Consider the following 17,536-nt stretch of genomic DNA (forward strand, 5'->3'; position numbering starts at 1 on the left):
TAATATCGAGAACAGTACAGTTCATTGTCCTAAATAGAAAAAACAAGATATGTCCCAAGCACATACCACCGAGACCAAAGGGAGAGCGATCCGTAGCCATCTGCAAATTCCAGTTTTCAACGCCTTGCTAGAAATGTACCAGACAGCGGCGATCTAGGTATCATATTGCTTGCTGCTCAGCATCCTCTTTCAAGCCACAGAACCTGGAGTCAAAGTTCCAACAGATGTCGTGAAAATTACTATTATCCTTACTCATTCATCCTCATCAAAAATTTGGAAAGTGTTGTTGAAGATGGTCTCCACCACCTTGGCCTGCCAGCCAGCATCTGCTATATCAACCCCTCCACCTCCTGAATGTCCATTCGTGCTCGCGTGCTGACCCATTAGTGTTGGAGCAAATACGATAGCCAGGTTACTGTTGGTCATTTTGTTCTTGTCGCTGTGCTGGGCGACTCGGTGCAAGTGTAGTGCCAGGGCTCTAAGGGTGGCATAATTGGGATCGGGCAAAGCATTGACGAGGGCATGAATTGAGTCTCGTCGCACACTCTCTTCGTCCAGTTTCGCAGCTTGGATAAAGTCTTGATATTGCGCCGATGTGAGGAGTGGATCGGGAAGATCTCGAAGAAAGTGCTTCAGGAGCGTGGTGACTGAAGCAATATCGTTAAAGAAAGCCGCAGTATTACGGAAGTCCACCGCACTGGCGTCTGAAAACAAGTCAGTATAACGCTCGATCACAGTCGATTCTCCGACTTACCATGATCAAACTGCTGTCTTAACTCCATGATGTGATGAGCCGAACCTGAGGTTCGATAAATTCCCTCAACATCCAGACCATATGAATCGACCGCATTGATACATTGGAGTACAATGATGGGTACAGCAGATCCCTCTCGCTGGAATAGATCATCCAATGAAACTCCAAACACCGGCCTAACTGGAGGTCCAGGTCTCTGAACCCCTGGACCTCGGCCAGGAATTGAACTGACGCTGCCACCATGCCCTGGATGTTGCGGGTGAGGCGCTCCACTTTGAGGACCGTGTGGCGGACCTTGCATCGGTCCTGGGCCTCCCATTCTGGGACCTGGTCCTTGTGGTGGCCTGCCTTGTTGTGAGCCAGAGCCTTGGCCAGCTTGTGGAGGGCCAGTACCAGTCGAGCGAAGTTCACCCTGCGGGCCTGGGCCTCCCATTCTGGGACCTGGTCCTTGTAGTGGCATGCCTGGTTGTGGGCCAGGGCCTTGGCTAGCTTGTGGAGGGCCAGTACCAGCTGGGCGAGGTTCACCCGGCGTGCCTGGGCCTTGACCCATTCCCATCTGCGGAGGTCGCGGTGCAGCATTTTGAGGCTGGAATGGTGCAGTATTTTGAGGTCGCGCTGCGGCGTTTTGAGGTTGGGGTGCTGGAGCATTTTGAGGTCGTGGTACTGCAGCATTTTGAGGTTGGGATGCAGCAACATTCTGAGGTCGCGGTGCAGCAGGGCCGATTGGAGACACAATACTAGCAGTCTGGCCAACAATTTGATCGCCTTCAAAAGATCCAATTTGAGGCAGTTGAGGAGCTCCAGATGCACCCCCGGTCTGGCTTGGCCTCTGAGGAGCTCCAGAACCATAATCTTTTTGATGACTCGGCGGCGGTTGCTGCTTAGACGGTCCATAATTCGGTGCCTGCCCTTGATTGCCAGTAGGATATTGTGGCTGCGAACTAGGTGCCCGATACTCCTCTCCTGGGTATGGGTTGACAGCGGACATTTGAGGTCCCTGATTCGGACCATAGTCTTGCGCATATGGATCTGAAGGACCAGAGTCGTAGGGTTGAGGAGGTCGACTTAGTGGCTGTTGTTTAGGCGACGACGAAGGATGCTGCTCATACTGGATCTCGTCGGCTCTTGTTCCTGCATTGTTTGAAAAGCTCAAGACATATTCAACGAAATCGCGATCATTATTGATGCTCGAGGCGATTTCTCGGAGACTCTTGGGCGATGGACCAGATGCTGGCGACTGTGACTTCAGCGGCGTAATGGAAAGTCCATATCCCAGGAGCAACTTTTCACTCAAAGCGGCAAATTTTTGCACCTGCAGGCTCAGCCCAGCATCTGTTTCCTTGATGAGCTCCTGCAAAGCATGCACCGTTTGGGGTCTGTATGCGGTCAAAAGCTCCTGTTGTTGAGTCTGCGCGACCTGGGCTTTGGACGTGTAGTCACTGTCGGCGACCTCAAGTTTGCGAGATAAATCTTCCTCGTACTGCGCGGCGGATTTAGGACCCTTCAAGCCAAACTTGCCTGATAGCCTCTCGCCAGTTCTCGCCCTGTCATATTGTTCTGCCAGAGAATTGTACTTGTACTTTGCCTTTTCCATAGCGGCTTCCGCATCCTGGACTCGTTTCTCTGCGTTCAAGCCGGTTTGCTTCCAATGTTTCCGTCCCCGTTCCGAATTTGCAGACAGCTCATGGAGTTCCTCCGACATGGCATAGAGCATATTCGCATATTGAATGCCATGATCGGCCATGCGGTCGTGGGTTTTGGTGATTTCCTCATAATTCTGAGCGAACGAGCCTTGTCGATTTTCAGGTCGCCGAATCACGTCGTGAGTAGTTCGACTTAGTCTCTTCAGTCCTTGTGCATGCTTTTCTTCGATGATGGATCTTTCTTTCAAGAACGCTGCAAAGTCCTGCGCCCAGTCAGTATTCCGAAAGCGGGAACACGCAGCCAGCGCACCCTTGTCGAGCTTATACTTTGTTTCAATCGGTTCAGCAAAGTAGTAATTCCAATCTGCGTGGTGGGGTCAATGGGAGTCCTCCAGATCTCGAGTGGCCAGGCTTACGTCGGACGAGAGAACCCGTTGTATCCTTTCTCTGTTCGCAGGGTCGTACTCTTCACTTGGGCCATCGGCTGGAGGAACGGGGGTAGGAGACGAGCCATTTTCTTGGGATGTTCCGGGACCTGAGGCTCCGACCGCAGTCGCCATACCGGCGGCCAAGCTTGGATGAGAGTTGGTCTATGCGAGGAGAATGGAGGCTTATTAGAAAGTGATGGATCAATTGTTGTTAAACGAGAAGCGATGAGGCTCACAAGGAGAGACCAGTGTCGCAGGTTATGAAGTAGAAGAATGGCCGTCGCCTGGACATGCAGTGCAAACATAGCGTCATCCTCTGCACGCGAACAATTAATAACCGTTAGCTGCGCCACAGTTCGGAGAGACTCATCGAGGAATAGAACATCCTCCCACCAACAGCTACGCGTCTATCAAATACTGCCTTAGTTAGTATATCATGTCACTATGTAAAGGACAAACAAGCTCGTTTGAAATGTTACTGATTTCATTTTTGGTAGAGAGACCAGTGATGCCACCGGCCATCGCATCCGTGTCTACAATTTACCCTTCCGTCCATCCTCTCCGGTCTTGAGAATCGGTCTGAGATTTTTGTCTTGGACACGATCCCATAGGCTTCCCAAACCGGCGGCCCTCCCTTTGACATCTTCTCTCCTGAAGAATTCCTCCGCACTCCTAATGCGAGTGGGATGGATCTCATCCAGCAGCTGGTAGTTCCGACGAATGACGCCCTGGTTCCCACCAGAGTATTTCCACATGTTGAAGAATCCAGTGAAGTTCTGTCTGAAGGTCATGAATGCTGGGTCCTTGGGGTCCGAGTTGTATCCTCCTCCCGTGTTTGCTGCTCTGGCCACATTTCCAGTCTTCCAGTACGTGTCGAGGTCGGTGTCGATGTATCGGGCTGGATGGCCCGTGACTTTTTCGAAAGCCTTCGCTAGGTCCGCATAGTGGATGTGATCGATGGCGACTTCCAGGTCCATCCCGTTGGATCTCTCCGGGTGGTCAAAGAGCCACCTTCCATAATGCTCGCAGTCGTCCAAGGAGACATGAACCACACCTCCATCACCGACAGGAACGCGCCAGGTCACAATGCCATTCTCCACTTTGGGGGTGAAGATGGTGTGTTTGGAAATGCTCATTTCGATATACGGTCCAGTCGTAAAGACGGCAGCACCCATTCTCGGACTGTTGACCTGGTTTTGGGCGAGGACCCATTCTCCAATTCTGCCCTTTCCATCGTAATGGCCAGTTCGGAATTTGGGATCGTACCCACTCTTCTTGTAGACATAGTCAAGATTTCCGTAGACGTAGAACTTGATTCCTTCCTCCAGAGCGAGTTCGTAAGCTCTGATGGCCCAATAAATCTCGGTCTTCTCGCCACAATTGAATCCGTCGATATTGACAAAAGCACCGTCACAGCCGCGGAACCCTCTTCGAAGATCGGGTTCGCTGGCAAAGGTGCCTTCCATCAACTCCACATTGCCCAGCGCGACCAGGTCTTTGGCCCTCTGTGAATTCACATCTCGAGTCATCACTCGACATTTGTATTTCTTGTCTTTGACCAGGCCACGAATAATGGGGATTCCTTGGGCGCCCGTACCACCAATCACAAAGATATACGACGTATGATGACGGGACGACATGTTGATGGTGGAGCACGATTTGAGTTGTATGCCCAAAAAAAAAAAAAAGCAGATTGAAGCAGGCTGATTTCCTACCTGACCGTAGCTGCAGCACTTGGTTGGGAGGGCTTTTAAGAGCTTCTCGACTTACTGGAATGATTAGTCTTCCAACCGGTTTTGGATTTCATCTTTCCCACAAAGGGCAGCCGCGGCTCTGACGTGTTTAGTAAACTTGATATTCGAAATGATCTCTGGATGTACGACACGTCGTCTATCGACTCGTCATGTGTCCGATTCTGTGATTTTAGCAAAAGGGGTGCGGAAGTCATGATGTTTGGGGTAGGGAGAGCGGTCGCGAGGTGTTGTCTAAACCCCTGGGTTCCCCACTGGTCTGCAAGCCATGACTGTCTTGGCCTATGCCTTCAGGCTTCGACCGTTACCCCATTGATCCGTACAAACACGATCACTACGGTCTGGTGAAAGGTTGGAAGCACGAGTGTTCCCCGAGGAATCAATGTTGATGGAAAGCCCTTTGAATTCCTTCCGCAAAGAAGGATGTTAGGACAGCTCTACGTCACTCAACCTCGAGTATCCTGCTAAAATTCAATGGTTCTTCACCTCTCTTCGTTCTCCATTTGTTCGTACTGTTTTGAACAGCCATCGCCCCTCTAATCATGAAAGGCCATTTCCTTGCAAAAGTCTCCGTCACTTCCCAGCCATCGATCTCCCACGGTTCTCCCCAAATTATCAATCCGTTTTTCTCTTGGACGTCGAGGTCTCCTGTGTCGTGGTAGGCCCCATCACCTATCATGTCGAGACACAATTGGAGGTCATCGATGTTCTCCTCGCCGTAGCGAAGAATATTGTCTCGGACGTCGGGGTCGGGGATAATGTCCCATTGTGGATGGTGGGCGATGGTCCTTTGCAGCTCCGTCGGCTGCAAAGCGGGCGGCAGCCGTCGGATGTTGGAGTTGGCAGTTTGTGAAAGAGGTAGGAACGGGGACGGGTAGTCGTCGGTGTACATGAGGTTCAAATCCAATCCCAGCATTTCGGTGTTGGCTATCAAGGCTCGGTATACATTGTAGTACACGAGCGAGATCAAGTGGTCACCAGGAAGCGGATACAGCCAGGCATTGTCGCGCTCGTTCTGTAACCTCGCAGCCAAATCCCTGATCTCCACCAGCCGATTTTCTAGTAGAACCTCATACCATCGTTGGCACGACCTTTTGCTGCGAATGGAGATGAAGGTGGACTTGTTCGATTGGGAAAATGACTCCGCTGCCGCATGCCACTGGCTGCTGGTAATCTTCTGGTTCTTCAGCGTCACCAGGTCGTTAAGATCCACGCGTTGACGGAGGGGAATGCTCCGTAGCCCTGTCACTTGGGAGGAGCTACTGCTGGATGTGGCAACCTCTGCCGCATTTTTCTGTGCAGCCTTGCGCCTTCCTATTCGCCACGTCAGCAGCCTACAGGGACAAAAGGACATAAGAGCCTCGATGAAAGAATCGGCAACCTACGAGCGGCTCGCTGGTTCAATCGGTTCTGAAGCTTGCGACGAATCACTGGGTCCGTCACGCCAGACCACTCATCCTCTAAGGACTGCACGTCTGGATGGAGTTTCAACTCGGCACGGATCTCGGGAGCCACTGGCATTGTTCCTTGCTATGTCTTTGTAGTCTCCTCTCTTGTCTCCTGGTGTGGTGGAAGATGTTCCTGATCGGTTCAGAGAGAAGAAAAAGGCCTCCTCTTAAGACGCATCTTGCTGACACTCTCCTAGTGCCGCTTAGAAGGACAAATTTGCGAGGGAACACGGTCGCAGGACGGTTTATGTCAGCGGATTCAAATCAACGATGAGGTGGCGTGAAGCTCCAGGAAAGCCTAGCTCATGCAGCACGCTGACAAGTGGGTTTTCACTTAATTCCGCAGCCTCCAACCAGAGCGTCAGCCGGAATGGATCAACTTCTCTCCGGCAGGTTCTCCTCGGCAGGTTATCCACGTCAAAACAAGGCTGACTCCTATTGTCATCCACATACATTTGCTCGTCGTCATAGCCGCTGTGCAACAAGGAGGTGGTTGCCGCCATGGGAGACCATGACCGGTTTCAACTTTGCAGCATCAGCAACAAAATCGAAACAGAACTCGAGATCAACCTCGATCTATTTGACCTCTTTGAAGGTCCCATCACCCACTATCATACCCTTCTCCATCCCACGCAATGGCACCTCATCCGAACTGGTCGCCCTCGACTCTGCCCTCGCTGAATGGACGAACATACCTTGTCACAGGCGGCAACACAGGAATTGGCTATTGGACAGTCCACCACCTCGCTCTGCACGGTGCCACAGTATATGCAACATCTCGCTCTGAGGATAGAGGATCATCTGCGATATCTTCGATTAAAGCGTCCATTATGAACAGCAACAAAAGTCTCACACCGACAATCCACTTGGTGGTGGTGGACCTGATGAGTCTGACATCGGTTGTTGCCGGAGCAGATCGAATCCGCAGAGAATGCTCTCAGCTGCACGGGATTGTCAATTCCGCCGGAATCATGGCGACACCGTTCCTGATGAGCGAGGATGGGTATGAATCGCAGTTTCAAACCAATTACCTGGCACACTGGCTGCTAACCGCGCAGCTGCTGCCACTGCTCGAATCGACGGCTCGATTCTCGCCAGCGGGGACCGTGCGCGTTGTCAACGTGAGTTCAACGGGCCATACGGCAGCATTGAAAGAGGGCATCAGTTTCGCCGACACCAGTCTCAAGGAAAACTTCACCTTCCGTCGCTACGCACAGAGTAAACTGGCCAACATCCTTCACGCAAACGCCCTGCACACGCGATACCGTTCCGCCGCCAGGACGGACAAGTCGCAGATCTGGGCTTTGTCCCTGCACCCGGGCGCCGTTGACACACAGCTCAACACTAACACATGGGGTTCGTCTGTCACACCAATCCTGCGGTGCCTGGGAATGTATATCACTCCAGAACAAGGTAGTTTCAACTCGCTTTGGGCGGTCGCCGCGCCCGACGTCACGGCCGAAATGTCGGGGCAGTATTTCATGCCCGTGGGTGTCAAGAAGGCTCCCAGCAAACCGGCACAGGACGCCGAGCTGGCAGAGAAACTTTGGGATTGGACGGAGAAGGAGATGAGAGCGAAGGGATTTTTGAATGGCATCTGAAATGGGCCGGGAGAGAAACAGTTCGTGACCTTTCTGGCTGGGGATGGAGTGCAGGCCGTCGAGGGAGATTTTAATACCACATGAGCCCGAAGGAAAGGAACAGAACGAAATCTGCATTGAACTGAACTGAAATGGGCTCAATCAGGAGTTTCACGGACTTTGTGACAAGGTTTCGGAGGAGTTATGAGACAAAATGGAATACTAGGCTGTGTTTCAACCGCAAATTCGCTGCGACTACATGTGAGGCGACGTGGCGCCTGCGATCAACACACTTTTCATCTCCTCAACATCATTTCTCTTTACGAGAAAAGTTGAGGCTGCAGATTCTCATCGAATTCGAGGGCGAGCCTGAACTGCACAATATCGCCCCACATTTCCTTATTAAAAAAAAAAAAAGGAAAATTAACCCTCCCATCATCCCCAATACGAAAACAGACCGTGTTCGTCGTATTTGATCAAAATGAACCCAATCAGCATTGAAAGTTGATGCTCCCGCTTCCCATTTCCAAGATCTCAATCGTCTTTCCTTTTTTCGAGCCCCTATAGCCGTATAGCTCGCTATGACCCTCTCTCTGTACAATCAAGTCTCGTCCATGAGCATTGACACTCCCTGTGCCACGGGTCTGGAGATGAACCATTCCCTCCCATTCAACGGGGTACCGAATGCTCATGCTCCCACTTCCATGCACCGTGTGCTTTGCCTCAATGGCTCTGACAGCCTCGTTCGAGGTAAGCGGAGCCAGGACTCTCACGCTCTGACTGCCATGGTGTGTGGACGTGGAAAAGTTTGAGACTGGATTCTGCTCTGACACACTTACCGTGTAGACTGTCAGAGACAAAGATCCAGTACGGGTGGAGAGGCTGGTAGAGCCACCGTTTCCGTGCACAACGTCTCCAGACACACTGCCGGTCTGCGTTGAGATCTCAGTCATCAACACTCTCGTTCTTGCTGGCTCAGACACGTAAGGTTTGTGGAATAATCCACCACCCGAGGTCATGCGAACGTGGACGCTCCCGGTCATGGTTGCCAGCCGGAGGACGGCGGGTTTGTCGCCCGGTCGAACATCCACTGTGATCGAGATACTGCCGCTAGTCGTAGAGAGATCGAGTAAATCGTATAACTGATATGTTCCCGTAATAGAGCGGTAGGTCTTATGCTCACGATGTTCGCGTTTAGGGACAGGCCAAGGAGAAGAGCTTGGTTGGGAACCGAAGTTAGGGAACTCCGAACGTGGATCCTGTGTTTATGGTCAGCAAACAAAGCTATGTCAGAGCTTTTACGATGGTGAAGAAAAGTACTTTGGAAAGGGCTCTGCATAAGCCTGGGATCATCAGCCACAAACAGGCGAGGAGAGCGAAGACAGAAAAACACAATCGTTTAAAGCGACGTGCTCTTGTTTTATCACGACGTCCCCTACTACATCTGCGTCCGCCACAACCTCGATTCTTACGACGTCCTCCACACCATCTCCTCGAGGAGCAATTATCGGAAGATTGCATGAAGGCGGGAAGGCTGTCAACTACTTCTTCATCGTCGTGGTGGTGGTGTTGATGCTGAACAGGCTCGGGCAGGCAGGACGAGGCATTGTCATCCTCATCGCGATAAGGGCGTTGGGCTTGAGATTGGGAGGAGGAAGAAGCTGTAACAGGAGCGCTTACGGGCTCTGAAATTGGTCCTGATCTTGTAACAACCGGAGACGCCGCTGTGGCAGGCGATTGTGAATGAGCCTGCGTAGTATCGGATGGTGTATAGACCGGTGGAGGGTCCGACGGATCTGGTTCTTGCGGCAAATGTGGATATTGAACATCCCTCACTTCATCACCGTCAACTGTTGATGCCGTTGGGGTTCTGTTCGTCGCTGGCGTACCACCAGCGAAGTTATCAGCCCATGAGCCTTGTGAGCCCAATCTTTGGGCTTCGGCTGCAGCGGATCTTGTCTTATCTGCATCTCCTCGGTGGTATGAGGCCGGAGATTGGGTTAGAGAATCGGATGGGGTGTCTTCAGGGAAGGTCTCGTAGTTACGAGGAGGGTATTGTTTGTGAATTGTCATGGTGAAGTCAGATTGGCGAGCCACTCAATCGGTGAGCGCCTTCGATATAGGGACTTTCCAATGAGGGTTTTGTGCGTTGTCAGTGGCTCGACATTTGTCGACAAGAGGTTCAGGTCATAAGAACGCGGACGACTGGAAGTCACTCAGGTCAACATTTGATGAATCAAGTGAGGTTAAAGTGTAGGTCCGTAACTGCTGAAGGTGAGAGGAATGTGGTTTATTGTTACAGACGTCACACTGAGCCCTGTACCGCCCACTTGCCGGGGTGCCACAGGCAGACGCCAATCCAACCGGCAACGGCCTGCGCCTCCTCCTGGCTACCGAAAAAGGATACGCCTTTGATGCACAATCCTACCCTCTGGAGGAGCACCACGGGGTTGTCCATTGCCCTTCATAGGCCCACCGAGGTCTTGCATCCTTTATCCTCTCATAGCACTTGGGTGGTGTGTCTCATCTGGTGGAGTGATTCAGGCCCTCCATCTCCCCAATTATTTTGCTTGCTGCTGAAGCTTCTCCGAACGTCATAGACGTTTAGGTTTTCAAGATTGTGGTTTGATAAGGCTGGCGGCGGTATGACTCCGTTCGGACCCGTCGTCCAAAAATTACCGGCGGCTGCGTGGTCACTAGATGCCTACTTTTAAAAATCAGAGATGCTCTCCCGAAAAAGGATGGAGAAAAGAGTATGTATCATTGTCCTGTTCAACGCACACAGGGAGGAACAACCTCAAGGTCTCTAGAGAGATCTCTGATCCAATTAGAATTTATCACCTCCCCCTACCAATATCCACTTCCGTCTAGTTCCAGTAACGAACGTATTCTGAAGACACATCTGAGAGAAATCCATCAACACCCAAATCACCAATGAATGTACACAACTCCCTCGCTGATGCCTCGCTAACTGTCGATGGTGAATGCTGAAAATTCAAGATCTCGCTCAACACTGTGCAAACTTTTGGCGGTACCACTCGCAGAGAACAAACACTCCCAGTAGTAAGGCATTCTCGTTTACTCGCTCTCAAAGGTTTGATCATGCAAATCCTAGATTTTCGAGGATTGCTTTGGCTTCGTTGTGTGGAAGACCGGCAACTCCCATTGCTCTGACTTGACTACCTCTCCTCAATCGTTGTAGGCCCACGGCTACCTTCCAACCTTCGCTCTGTGATAAGATGAAGACGTATTTTTTCCCTTCTTGATCTCGAATGCTTGCTCGAAGTACGTGCATTCCGCCGAGTTCACAGCTCTGTTTTGAAGCTTTGTTAGTAGATTCACCTGAGTGTTTGATAGAGGAGAGGCACGACATCCAAAGGAGATTATGCGTCCAGGAGGCCAGTTCCACTTTGTCGGGGGAATATTAGAGCACCATACCTCTGCCAATTTCATCGTCCAAGCCTTGATATCCCATTCACGCTGGGGCACACCTCGCACATCGTCATCGATAAACAAGCCTTCGGAGGTAATACGGAGAATTAGGCCATCGGTGACATTACCTTGGCCGGATATGAGCTGGGCGATCGGTGTTCGCATAAACGCATTGTTGAAGGAAAATACACCCTTGATGATGATCTTGTCTGGGTCCTTGGTCGAGTACGGCCCACGGGCCGAAGGAGGCGGAGTCGTCTTCGCAGTGCTCTCAGAAGGTGCGTATGACGACTCGGAGTACATGGAGGCCGCCGAATTTGCCTTGTGGGTTCGCCTTGGCCGGTCGTATGGTCTGAATGAGTACGCGTCGTCGTCACGTTCCGTCCTCGCAGATGGCATGGGAGGGCGTTTAGGAGATGATTGTGCGGCGGCGGCCGCTCGTTCTTGCTTCTCCTTCTCAGCAGCAGCGGCGGCGGCAGTAGCAGCTTCTCTTTCCTCGCGCTCTTTCTTTTCCTTCCGTTCTCTCTCGAGTCTCTCTAATGCATCCTTTTCTCTCTGTTTCTGGCGTTCCTTCTCCAGTTCCTCCCTCCGTCTCTTCAGTTCTTCGGCCCGCTTGCGCTCTTCTTCTCGCTTCCTGGTTTCTTCCCTCGCCTTTTCCCAACTAGATTTGGCGGTTGTAGTGTTGGCTTTTGTGTTTGCCTGAGGTGGTGGTCTCTGCCATGATGACTGCGGAGGCGGTGAATTGGCTCCATGGTTAGGACGTGGTGGAGGGGGAGGTTCAGGATGTGGCGGAGGTCCCGATTGAGATTGGGAATAGGTTCCAGTGTTACCGTATCCCGAATGGCCCGGACGGGAATGGCCTCCAGCACTGGAGTTGGCGTTGGGGCCATTAGATGATCCCGGCTGTGCCCATTCACTCTGAGTTTTACCAAATGCCCAAGCGACAACTGCGACACCACATATGAGCATGAAAACCCCTCCTCCTCCACTATTAATGGTAGTCAGAAACCATTCCTTGATGACAGGCACGGCGGTGGTGTAGATAAAGAAGGAGGCGGCTGTGCAGAAGACTCCGGCCAGAAAGCTGTTACGTTGTGTCTGTAGCGAAGGCAGGTAGAGGAAGCCCGAGCCTGAAGAATGTGGAGGGATGACAAAAATGTCATATCTGCCATCAGGGAGACCACCCGACCTGCCGCCTTGTGGATTGGAGCCATGGGGCGGCGGCGGAGGTGGAGGTGGCTCCATGAGAGCAAAGCTCTCTGAAGATTCGAAATGTTTATCTCTCCAAACAGAAGTGTATCGGCTGTTGTGATCGTGGTAAAGCCTTCTTTTTCATGTTAAATCCCGACTGCGCAGTGGGCAGTTACAGTGACGTGAGACTTGGGTTCGAGCTTTGGCCAGTGACCGACAAGCACCGCAGCATTCGAGAGAAGAGGGATAGCTGATCTAAAGAGATATCTGTTGTGACGATGTCGGAGTAGTTCGTTGGGGTCACGGAAGGTTCAGATGTGGCAGGCGTGGAACAGGATGTCGAGGAGGCACCGAAGAAAACAAGGGAAAAAGAAAGAGTTCGGCTCGTAACGATGTCTTTTGGGATTGTGAGGGCTCGAGACAGGGAAGCAGGGCCGGTGATTTTGTTTGGGCTGGCGCTAGACCGGGAGGCAAGGCCGGCGAAGGCTTCAGGTCATCTTCCAGTGGACCGGGATGAACAGAAAATGCCCCCCCCAATCGGCGGTTCAATTAGTCAGATTAGACAACGATGGCAGATTTTGACAGTGCGAGATGCGTACGAGGATATTCCTAGCAGTGATGAGTCGGCGGTGACGGGGTATTGGTATGAAGGGAGGTTTTTGAGATCGACCTGCCTGCCCGTCTTTTGTCAGAGTTCAAGAAAATTCAGTCAACGATAATACAGTACAGGTGAGTACGCAGATAAATGGGTTCTATTCCTACGGGCGTCGTCTTTTACTGAGTACGCGAGAGAAATCCTATGCGGCTAGCAGTGTTGGAGATGCAAAACAATGGCACTGATATCCAATGGAGCGGATGGTCAGCAGCAAGATGATGCCACCCGCTGCGACGAATTTTCTAGCCGGACAAATCACACGTGCAGGAGTCACATTCGCGTTGCTGATAGGCAGAATTTCCTCAGAAATCAACGCCTTGAAGAGGGTAGCATGACAACGATGGTCAGTTCATCCCCCTTAAGTGCACCGGTTCGAGGATGATCACGCATCAGAAGAGACCACGTCGACCGGTCCTGCATGGTGGTGAAGCTGAAGCTGGTGTGATGAAGTTTCTCCACCGAGATGTGACGGGGAGCTGGCTAAGAATCGAGGCAAACGATAAACAACGCGAACGTTGAAGCCTGGTGCTGGTTACTTCGGAAACATGTAGCAGCTAAAAGGAGGAGGGTACCAATTGCACCAGTGACAGAGCCGCGGGCACGACAGGTACCAGCCTATGTGTGCACGACCAGCCAGGAAACCCTACTAGTGGCCGGGGATTTCTCAAACTGCGCTCTCGTGGTCATTCCCCAGCCCACCCAGCTCACTAGTTGTCCTGGTATCGAAACCCCAAAATCTCCAAATTTTTTCTGCGGTCTCTGGCAGAAAAAAAAAGAGTTCATCATCGTTACGTAGACGGTAGTCCGGTCTTTGTCACGACGTCCCCCATTACCAGCGCAGAATTCTGTTCCATCTTGACTTCAAGTCGCACAAAGTCCTTTGAAACTCTCGTAATCGAACCACTGCTTAGCCGAGACGAACTCGCAGTGCGGGAAGGATTCTTTGCTGCCTGGAGACTGGCAGGGTTCGCAGGGTCCTCTCCCACGCTCACAGCCAATTCTTTGGCCCCTATCCTTGTCATTGCAGTGGTCGACCCCAAACCTGTGCTCCCTTCGTTCCTGATGCCAGAAGAAACTTGAAGAAAGAAAAAAGGCGGACTCGGCGCCATACCAAAGCCCATGAAACACTTCTACCATCGTCCGTACACATGCAAATTATGGTATCAGGAGAGTTCCTGACCCAGGGAAATATCTTTGGTTCGCAGGTCCAGCGCGATGCTCCGTAATTCAGACTTGAGATTAACGAGAATACTTTCGGAAGACATCAGCATAACCTGACACGGACCGAACGCAGTCACCACACGCGTAGCCGGCCACCAGAGCAATTCGGTTCTGCAGCGTTCACGTGAATCCCAGGCCAATTTACAAAGTTGGACCTCGTTAGCGAGTGTTAACCGAAATTCATGCGGCAAACTCTTCCGCCCCCATGCTTCTCGATTAATTGGTGCAGTTCCGGACGCCGTGTTCATGCATCTAGGGTCAAGCGAAGACCGGAGAGACAGATTTGACAGTTGATGCTGTGTAGGTTTGACGTAACAAACTGCAAGCACTAAAGCCTTGTACAGCCTTGCCGTCAGCATCTTGGCGGCAACATATGGAGGAAAACTGCCATTTTGCAATCTAGACTCTGATCTGGCACCTGCTCCAGGCGCATCGCACCAGATCCGAGTTCTATTCCAAGCTCCGATCCGACTCACCGCTCATCCCTGGTCGAGACCAAAAGCACTCAATCCTGCTTGTCCACGACGTTCTTCCCGTTGAGACATCAGCCAGACGTTTTTTCAAGTCCAGTATCACGATAGCTGATATTGCTGCGCTGGCCGGCGTTACAGCGTCCGTCACATCGCTTTCGCCACGTATAGAAGAGCATCGCACTGTGACCCGCGGCCAGGACGAAGGTGATAGTGAATGCGGTGATGTCGACGATTGTGGTTCTCTTGAGACCTTGCTTTTCATTCGTTGTGGTATTCACCGAGAGCATGGTCGAGTACGGATAATTGGTCGATTGGGGGTTGAGGGGTGTTCCGTTCACTATGACGCCGCGAAGTGATATGGCCGAATTACGCGTTATTCTGGCTCTGGTTCATCGGTCTGCGGCTCGAAGCCCACCAAGTCAAAGCGTGTTGATTTGTCTGTGCACTTGTCGGAATTGAGACACGAATTTTGGTATTTGTGTGAACGGTCTCTGTGAGCGAATAGAAACGACACCTAAAGGGGCATCATAGCTTGGTTTACTGATTGTGTGAATGGAGAAGCTTGGTAGAGGGGGTAGGTGTTGGATGTATTGCGCAGATGTGTGATTCTCAGGCACACTTCTGCCTTGATGAAGCCTCCAAAATTTTCTTTTCCTTCACAGCCATGTGGGAAGAATTATAATCTTTACCGTGGTAGCCAGCTCGGCAACTCTGGTTGTATGGACAACACGAACGCACCAATCTGAGCTGCACGATATGTGCACCTCTTTCGAAGACAGAGGATGAGGAACCTGGCGCAGCAAACTGCAAGCCCAAATTGCATGAGACCCTCAACATCGTGTAGAAAGTATGCTTATCTCTCCTGTCCTCTCTCATTTGTTTGCGGTGCTCCTGAGCCTTTTGCTTCTTTCCTCGCTAGAACTGTCCCCATCCATTCCTCAAACTCTTCCTCTGCCTCTTTCTCAGATTTGCCCGTCCCATCGACACCAAGTCCACCTCTCAGCATCATCCTCGCATCCGCCATACTGTTGATATCGAGATACCACAAAGTTCCACCGGTGGCCATCATAGCGAGACTAAGGACATTGATTGTCGCGATATTCAATGCTTCGAAAGCCTCCATAGGGCCAGACACCTGTCTGGCTTGTTCTGCTTGGTGGCCTGGAGAATGTGCATAGAATGCAGGATTGGCAGCTAAACGCTTCCGGGCGAAAGCCCTCCGTGTAATTAGAAGAGAGAGGCCGAAGAATGCGACTCCAGCTCCGAAGATGACTTTGTTTCTATGGGGTCGATCGACCTGGGGGGCTTGCGTTGCAGAGGGCTTCGGAGCCTCGACAACTGGTTCCGTCTTCGCTGAGGGTTCTGCGGCCAGACGTTTGTTCTCGGTTGTTGATTGAACTGCAGGAGTGGAGGAGGTATTAGAAGGTGTAAACCAGGATGTAAACCACGACATCGTGAAAAGGCCAGGCTACCTGGCTATCTTCTTTGGAGAATATAAGATGGTTGCTTGCAAGTCATGCTCATTGAGACTGGTGAAGACAAAATAAGTTTTCGGGCCCCATATGGAGTCACGTGAGAATCACCTCCACAAAGGATTTCAGTTGAAGTAGCGCTACTAGCAGTTAGGGAAAGTTCCTTTTCCTTCTATCTACTCGGCCCTCGTTCATAAACCCCTATCGAGCAGAGAAATGAAAGGATGTACGGGCAATACAGCACAAGAATATCCGTCTGCGATCGCAATAGTCTTCCCAGTAGCATTTCAAGCTGTGTTTTATTCATATTAATCTGCTCCTGGAGACGGGCCCCCCATTCTTGCCTGACGGCAAATTGAGCATTTTTCGGGGTCGTAATCCATCTGGCATGCCGCGTATGACTCCAGAAGCTGGAAAGGAAACCCGAGACATTGTGCGCTCGCCGATTTTCGTATCTCTTAGAGGAAATATGCCCGAGCGTGGGAATTCTCCTCCGCGACCCAGACGCCGAAGTCCATCCCTACATGCCAGAAACCGCTGACGATAGCAGTTTTCCAGTACTCTGGATCCCTTTGTGCCGTTCCCGGAATTTTTGCGTGTAGTCTCAAGTTACTTTGCATCAGGACAGTTGCCATTGAGAAGGCCGCTTCCGGTTCTAAAGGATTCCAAATAGGATATTTCTCATGTCAGCACTTGCTGTACGCGGTGTCTAGTGCTCACCCACCGAATCGACGAATCAACGCAATAGTCGAGCTAGGTTGATTCCTAGCTGTCTGGCATTTTTGGGCGGTGAATTATGCAAATGTGAGAAAGGAATCGATTGAGACTATCCTCCTAAGTGCTGGTCAGCCTGCATAAGGCCCGCTGTCGGGCCCTCCTACCAGTAGACAATTCAAGGTGAGTCTTAAAGAGGATCCCCACACGGTCCACGGGAGGGCACAAGGCGCGGTCGTCGGCCTCTAAACATATTCGAGATCAATGGTTGATTGCATAGTTGAGGATAAATCTTCTTATCGAAGGAACCGTGAAATAGAAAGACTGAATCTATGTCAAGTAGCGTTATTTAGGTTAGTGTCGGTGTTCCCAGAGTTTGCGCAGGGCATGGATTCAATCTCCACGCAAAAGTGCCCGGAGCTGGTATCCTGCTGTTAGTGTATAGAAGCGTCCTGGTCTGAGGATGCCATGCGGAAGCGGTCGACTAGGAGGGGTGTCTCTTTCACAAGAATGTTGGTAACACAGTTCGACTTTGAAATCAGATCGTGACTGTCTTGTTTGTCCGCACCGAGGACTTCGGCAATTCAGAAAAAGCCTCACGCGGGCTGTGCTCTGCTCCGAATAGAGTTCCATTGTCCAGTACAGAAGGAAGAGATGTGTTGTTCATAGGCTCAAAGCTGGTCATGTTAGGCCCCAAGTATCAGTCGAGCTGCCTCGAATTTGAGGCGTACTCGCCCGAATTTAAGGCTTGATGCTCAGTAAGCAGCGACTCTG

At 51.4% G+C, this 17,536-nt stretch overlaps 7 protein-coding genes across 7 annotated transcripts; 1 reads left to right on the plus strand and 6 right to left on the minus strand.

Annotated features, from left to right (window-relative positions):
* Positions 1 to 252: 252 nt before the first annotated feature.
* Positions 253 to 2,957, minus strand: Z518_04179 (uncharacterized protein; the record flags this gene model as incomplete). Its single annotated transcript, XM_013417886.1, has 4 exons — positions 253 to 704; positions 755 to 2,660; positions 2,708 to 2,761; positions 2,814 to 2,957. The coding sequence occupies 4 exons, from the start codon at positions 2,955 to 2,957 to the stop codon at positions 253 to 255; spliced, it is 2,556 nt and encodes an 851-aa protein (XP_013273340.1).
* A 401-nt stretch (positions 2,958 to 3,358) lies between these two features.
* Positions 3,359 to 4,465, minus strand: Z518_04180 (uncharacterized protein; the record flags this gene model as incomplete). The annotated part of the gene is made up of 1 exon (XM_013417887.1): positions 3,359 to 4,465. The coding sequence occupies one exon, from the start codon at positions 4,463 to 4,465 to the stop codon at positions 3,359 to 3,361; it is 1,107 nt and encodes a 368-aa protein (XP_013273341.1).
* A 553-nt stretch (positions 4,466 to 5,018) lies between these two features.
* Positions 5,019 to 6,097, minus strand: Z518_04181 (uncharacterized protein; the record flags this gene model as incomplete). The annotated part of the gene is made up of 2 exons (XM_013417888.1): positions 5,019 to 5,890; positions 5,962 to 6,097. The coding sequence occupies 2 exons, from the start codon at positions 6,095 to 6,097 to the stop codon at positions 5,019 to 5,021; spliced, it is 1,008 nt and encodes a 335-aa protein (XP_013273342.1).
* A 562-nt stretch (positions 6,098 to 6,659) lies between these two features.
* On the plus strand, positions 6,660 to 7,625 carry Z518_04182 (uncharacterized protein; the record flags this gene model as incomplete). Its single annotated transcript, XM_013417889.1, has 1 exon — positions 6,660 to 7,625. One exon carries the CDS (start codon positions 6,660 to 6,662, stop codon positions 7,623 to 7,625), a length of 966 nt encoding a protein of 321 aa, XP_013273343.1.
* A 470-nt stretch (positions 7,626 to 8,095) lies between these two features.
* Z518_04183 (uncharacterized protein) lies at positions 8,096 to 9,677 on the minus strand (the record flags this gene model as incomplete). Its single annotated transcript, XM_013417890.1, has 3 exons — positions 8,096 to 8,863; positions 8,925 to 8,947; positions 9,077 to 9,677. The coding sequence occupies 3 exons, from the start codon at positions 9,675 to 9,677 to the stop codon at positions 8,096 to 8,098; spliced, it is 1,392 nt and encodes a 463-aa protein (XP_013273344.1).
* Positions 9,678 to 10,704: 1,027 nt separating this feature from the next.
* Z518_04184 (uncharacterized protein) lies at positions 10,705 to 12,281 on the minus strand (the record flags this gene model as incomplete). Its single annotated transcript, XM_013417891.1, has 2 exons — positions 10,705 to 10,917; positions 11,043 to 12,281. The coding sequence occupies 2 exons, from the start codon at positions 12,279 to 12,281 to the stop codon at positions 10,705 to 10,707; spliced, it is 1,452 nt and encodes a 483-aa protein (XP_013273345.1).
* A 3,148-nt stretch (positions 12,282 to 15,429) lies between these two features.
* Z518_04185 (uncharacterized protein) lies at positions 15,430 to 16,029 on the minus strand (the record flags this gene model as incomplete). Its single annotated transcript, XM_013417892.1, has 1 exon — positions 15,430 to 16,029. The coding sequence occupies one exon, from the start codon at positions 16,027 to 16,029 to the stop codon at positions 15,430 to 15,432; it is 600 nt and encodes a 199-aa protein (XP_013273346.1).
* Between the last annotated feature and the right edge of the window lie 1,507 nt (positions 16,030 to 17,536).

Source organism: Rhinocladiella mackenziei, assembly GCF_000835555.1.
Source record: "Rhinocladiella mackenziei CBS 650.93 unplaced genomic scaffold supercont1.3, whole genome shotgun sequence".
In the NCBI taxonomy this organism is placed as follows: domain Eukaryota; kingdom Fungi; phylum Ascomycota; class Eurotiomycetes; order Chaetothyriales; family Herpotrichiellaceae; genus Rhinocladiella; species Rhinocladiella mackenziei.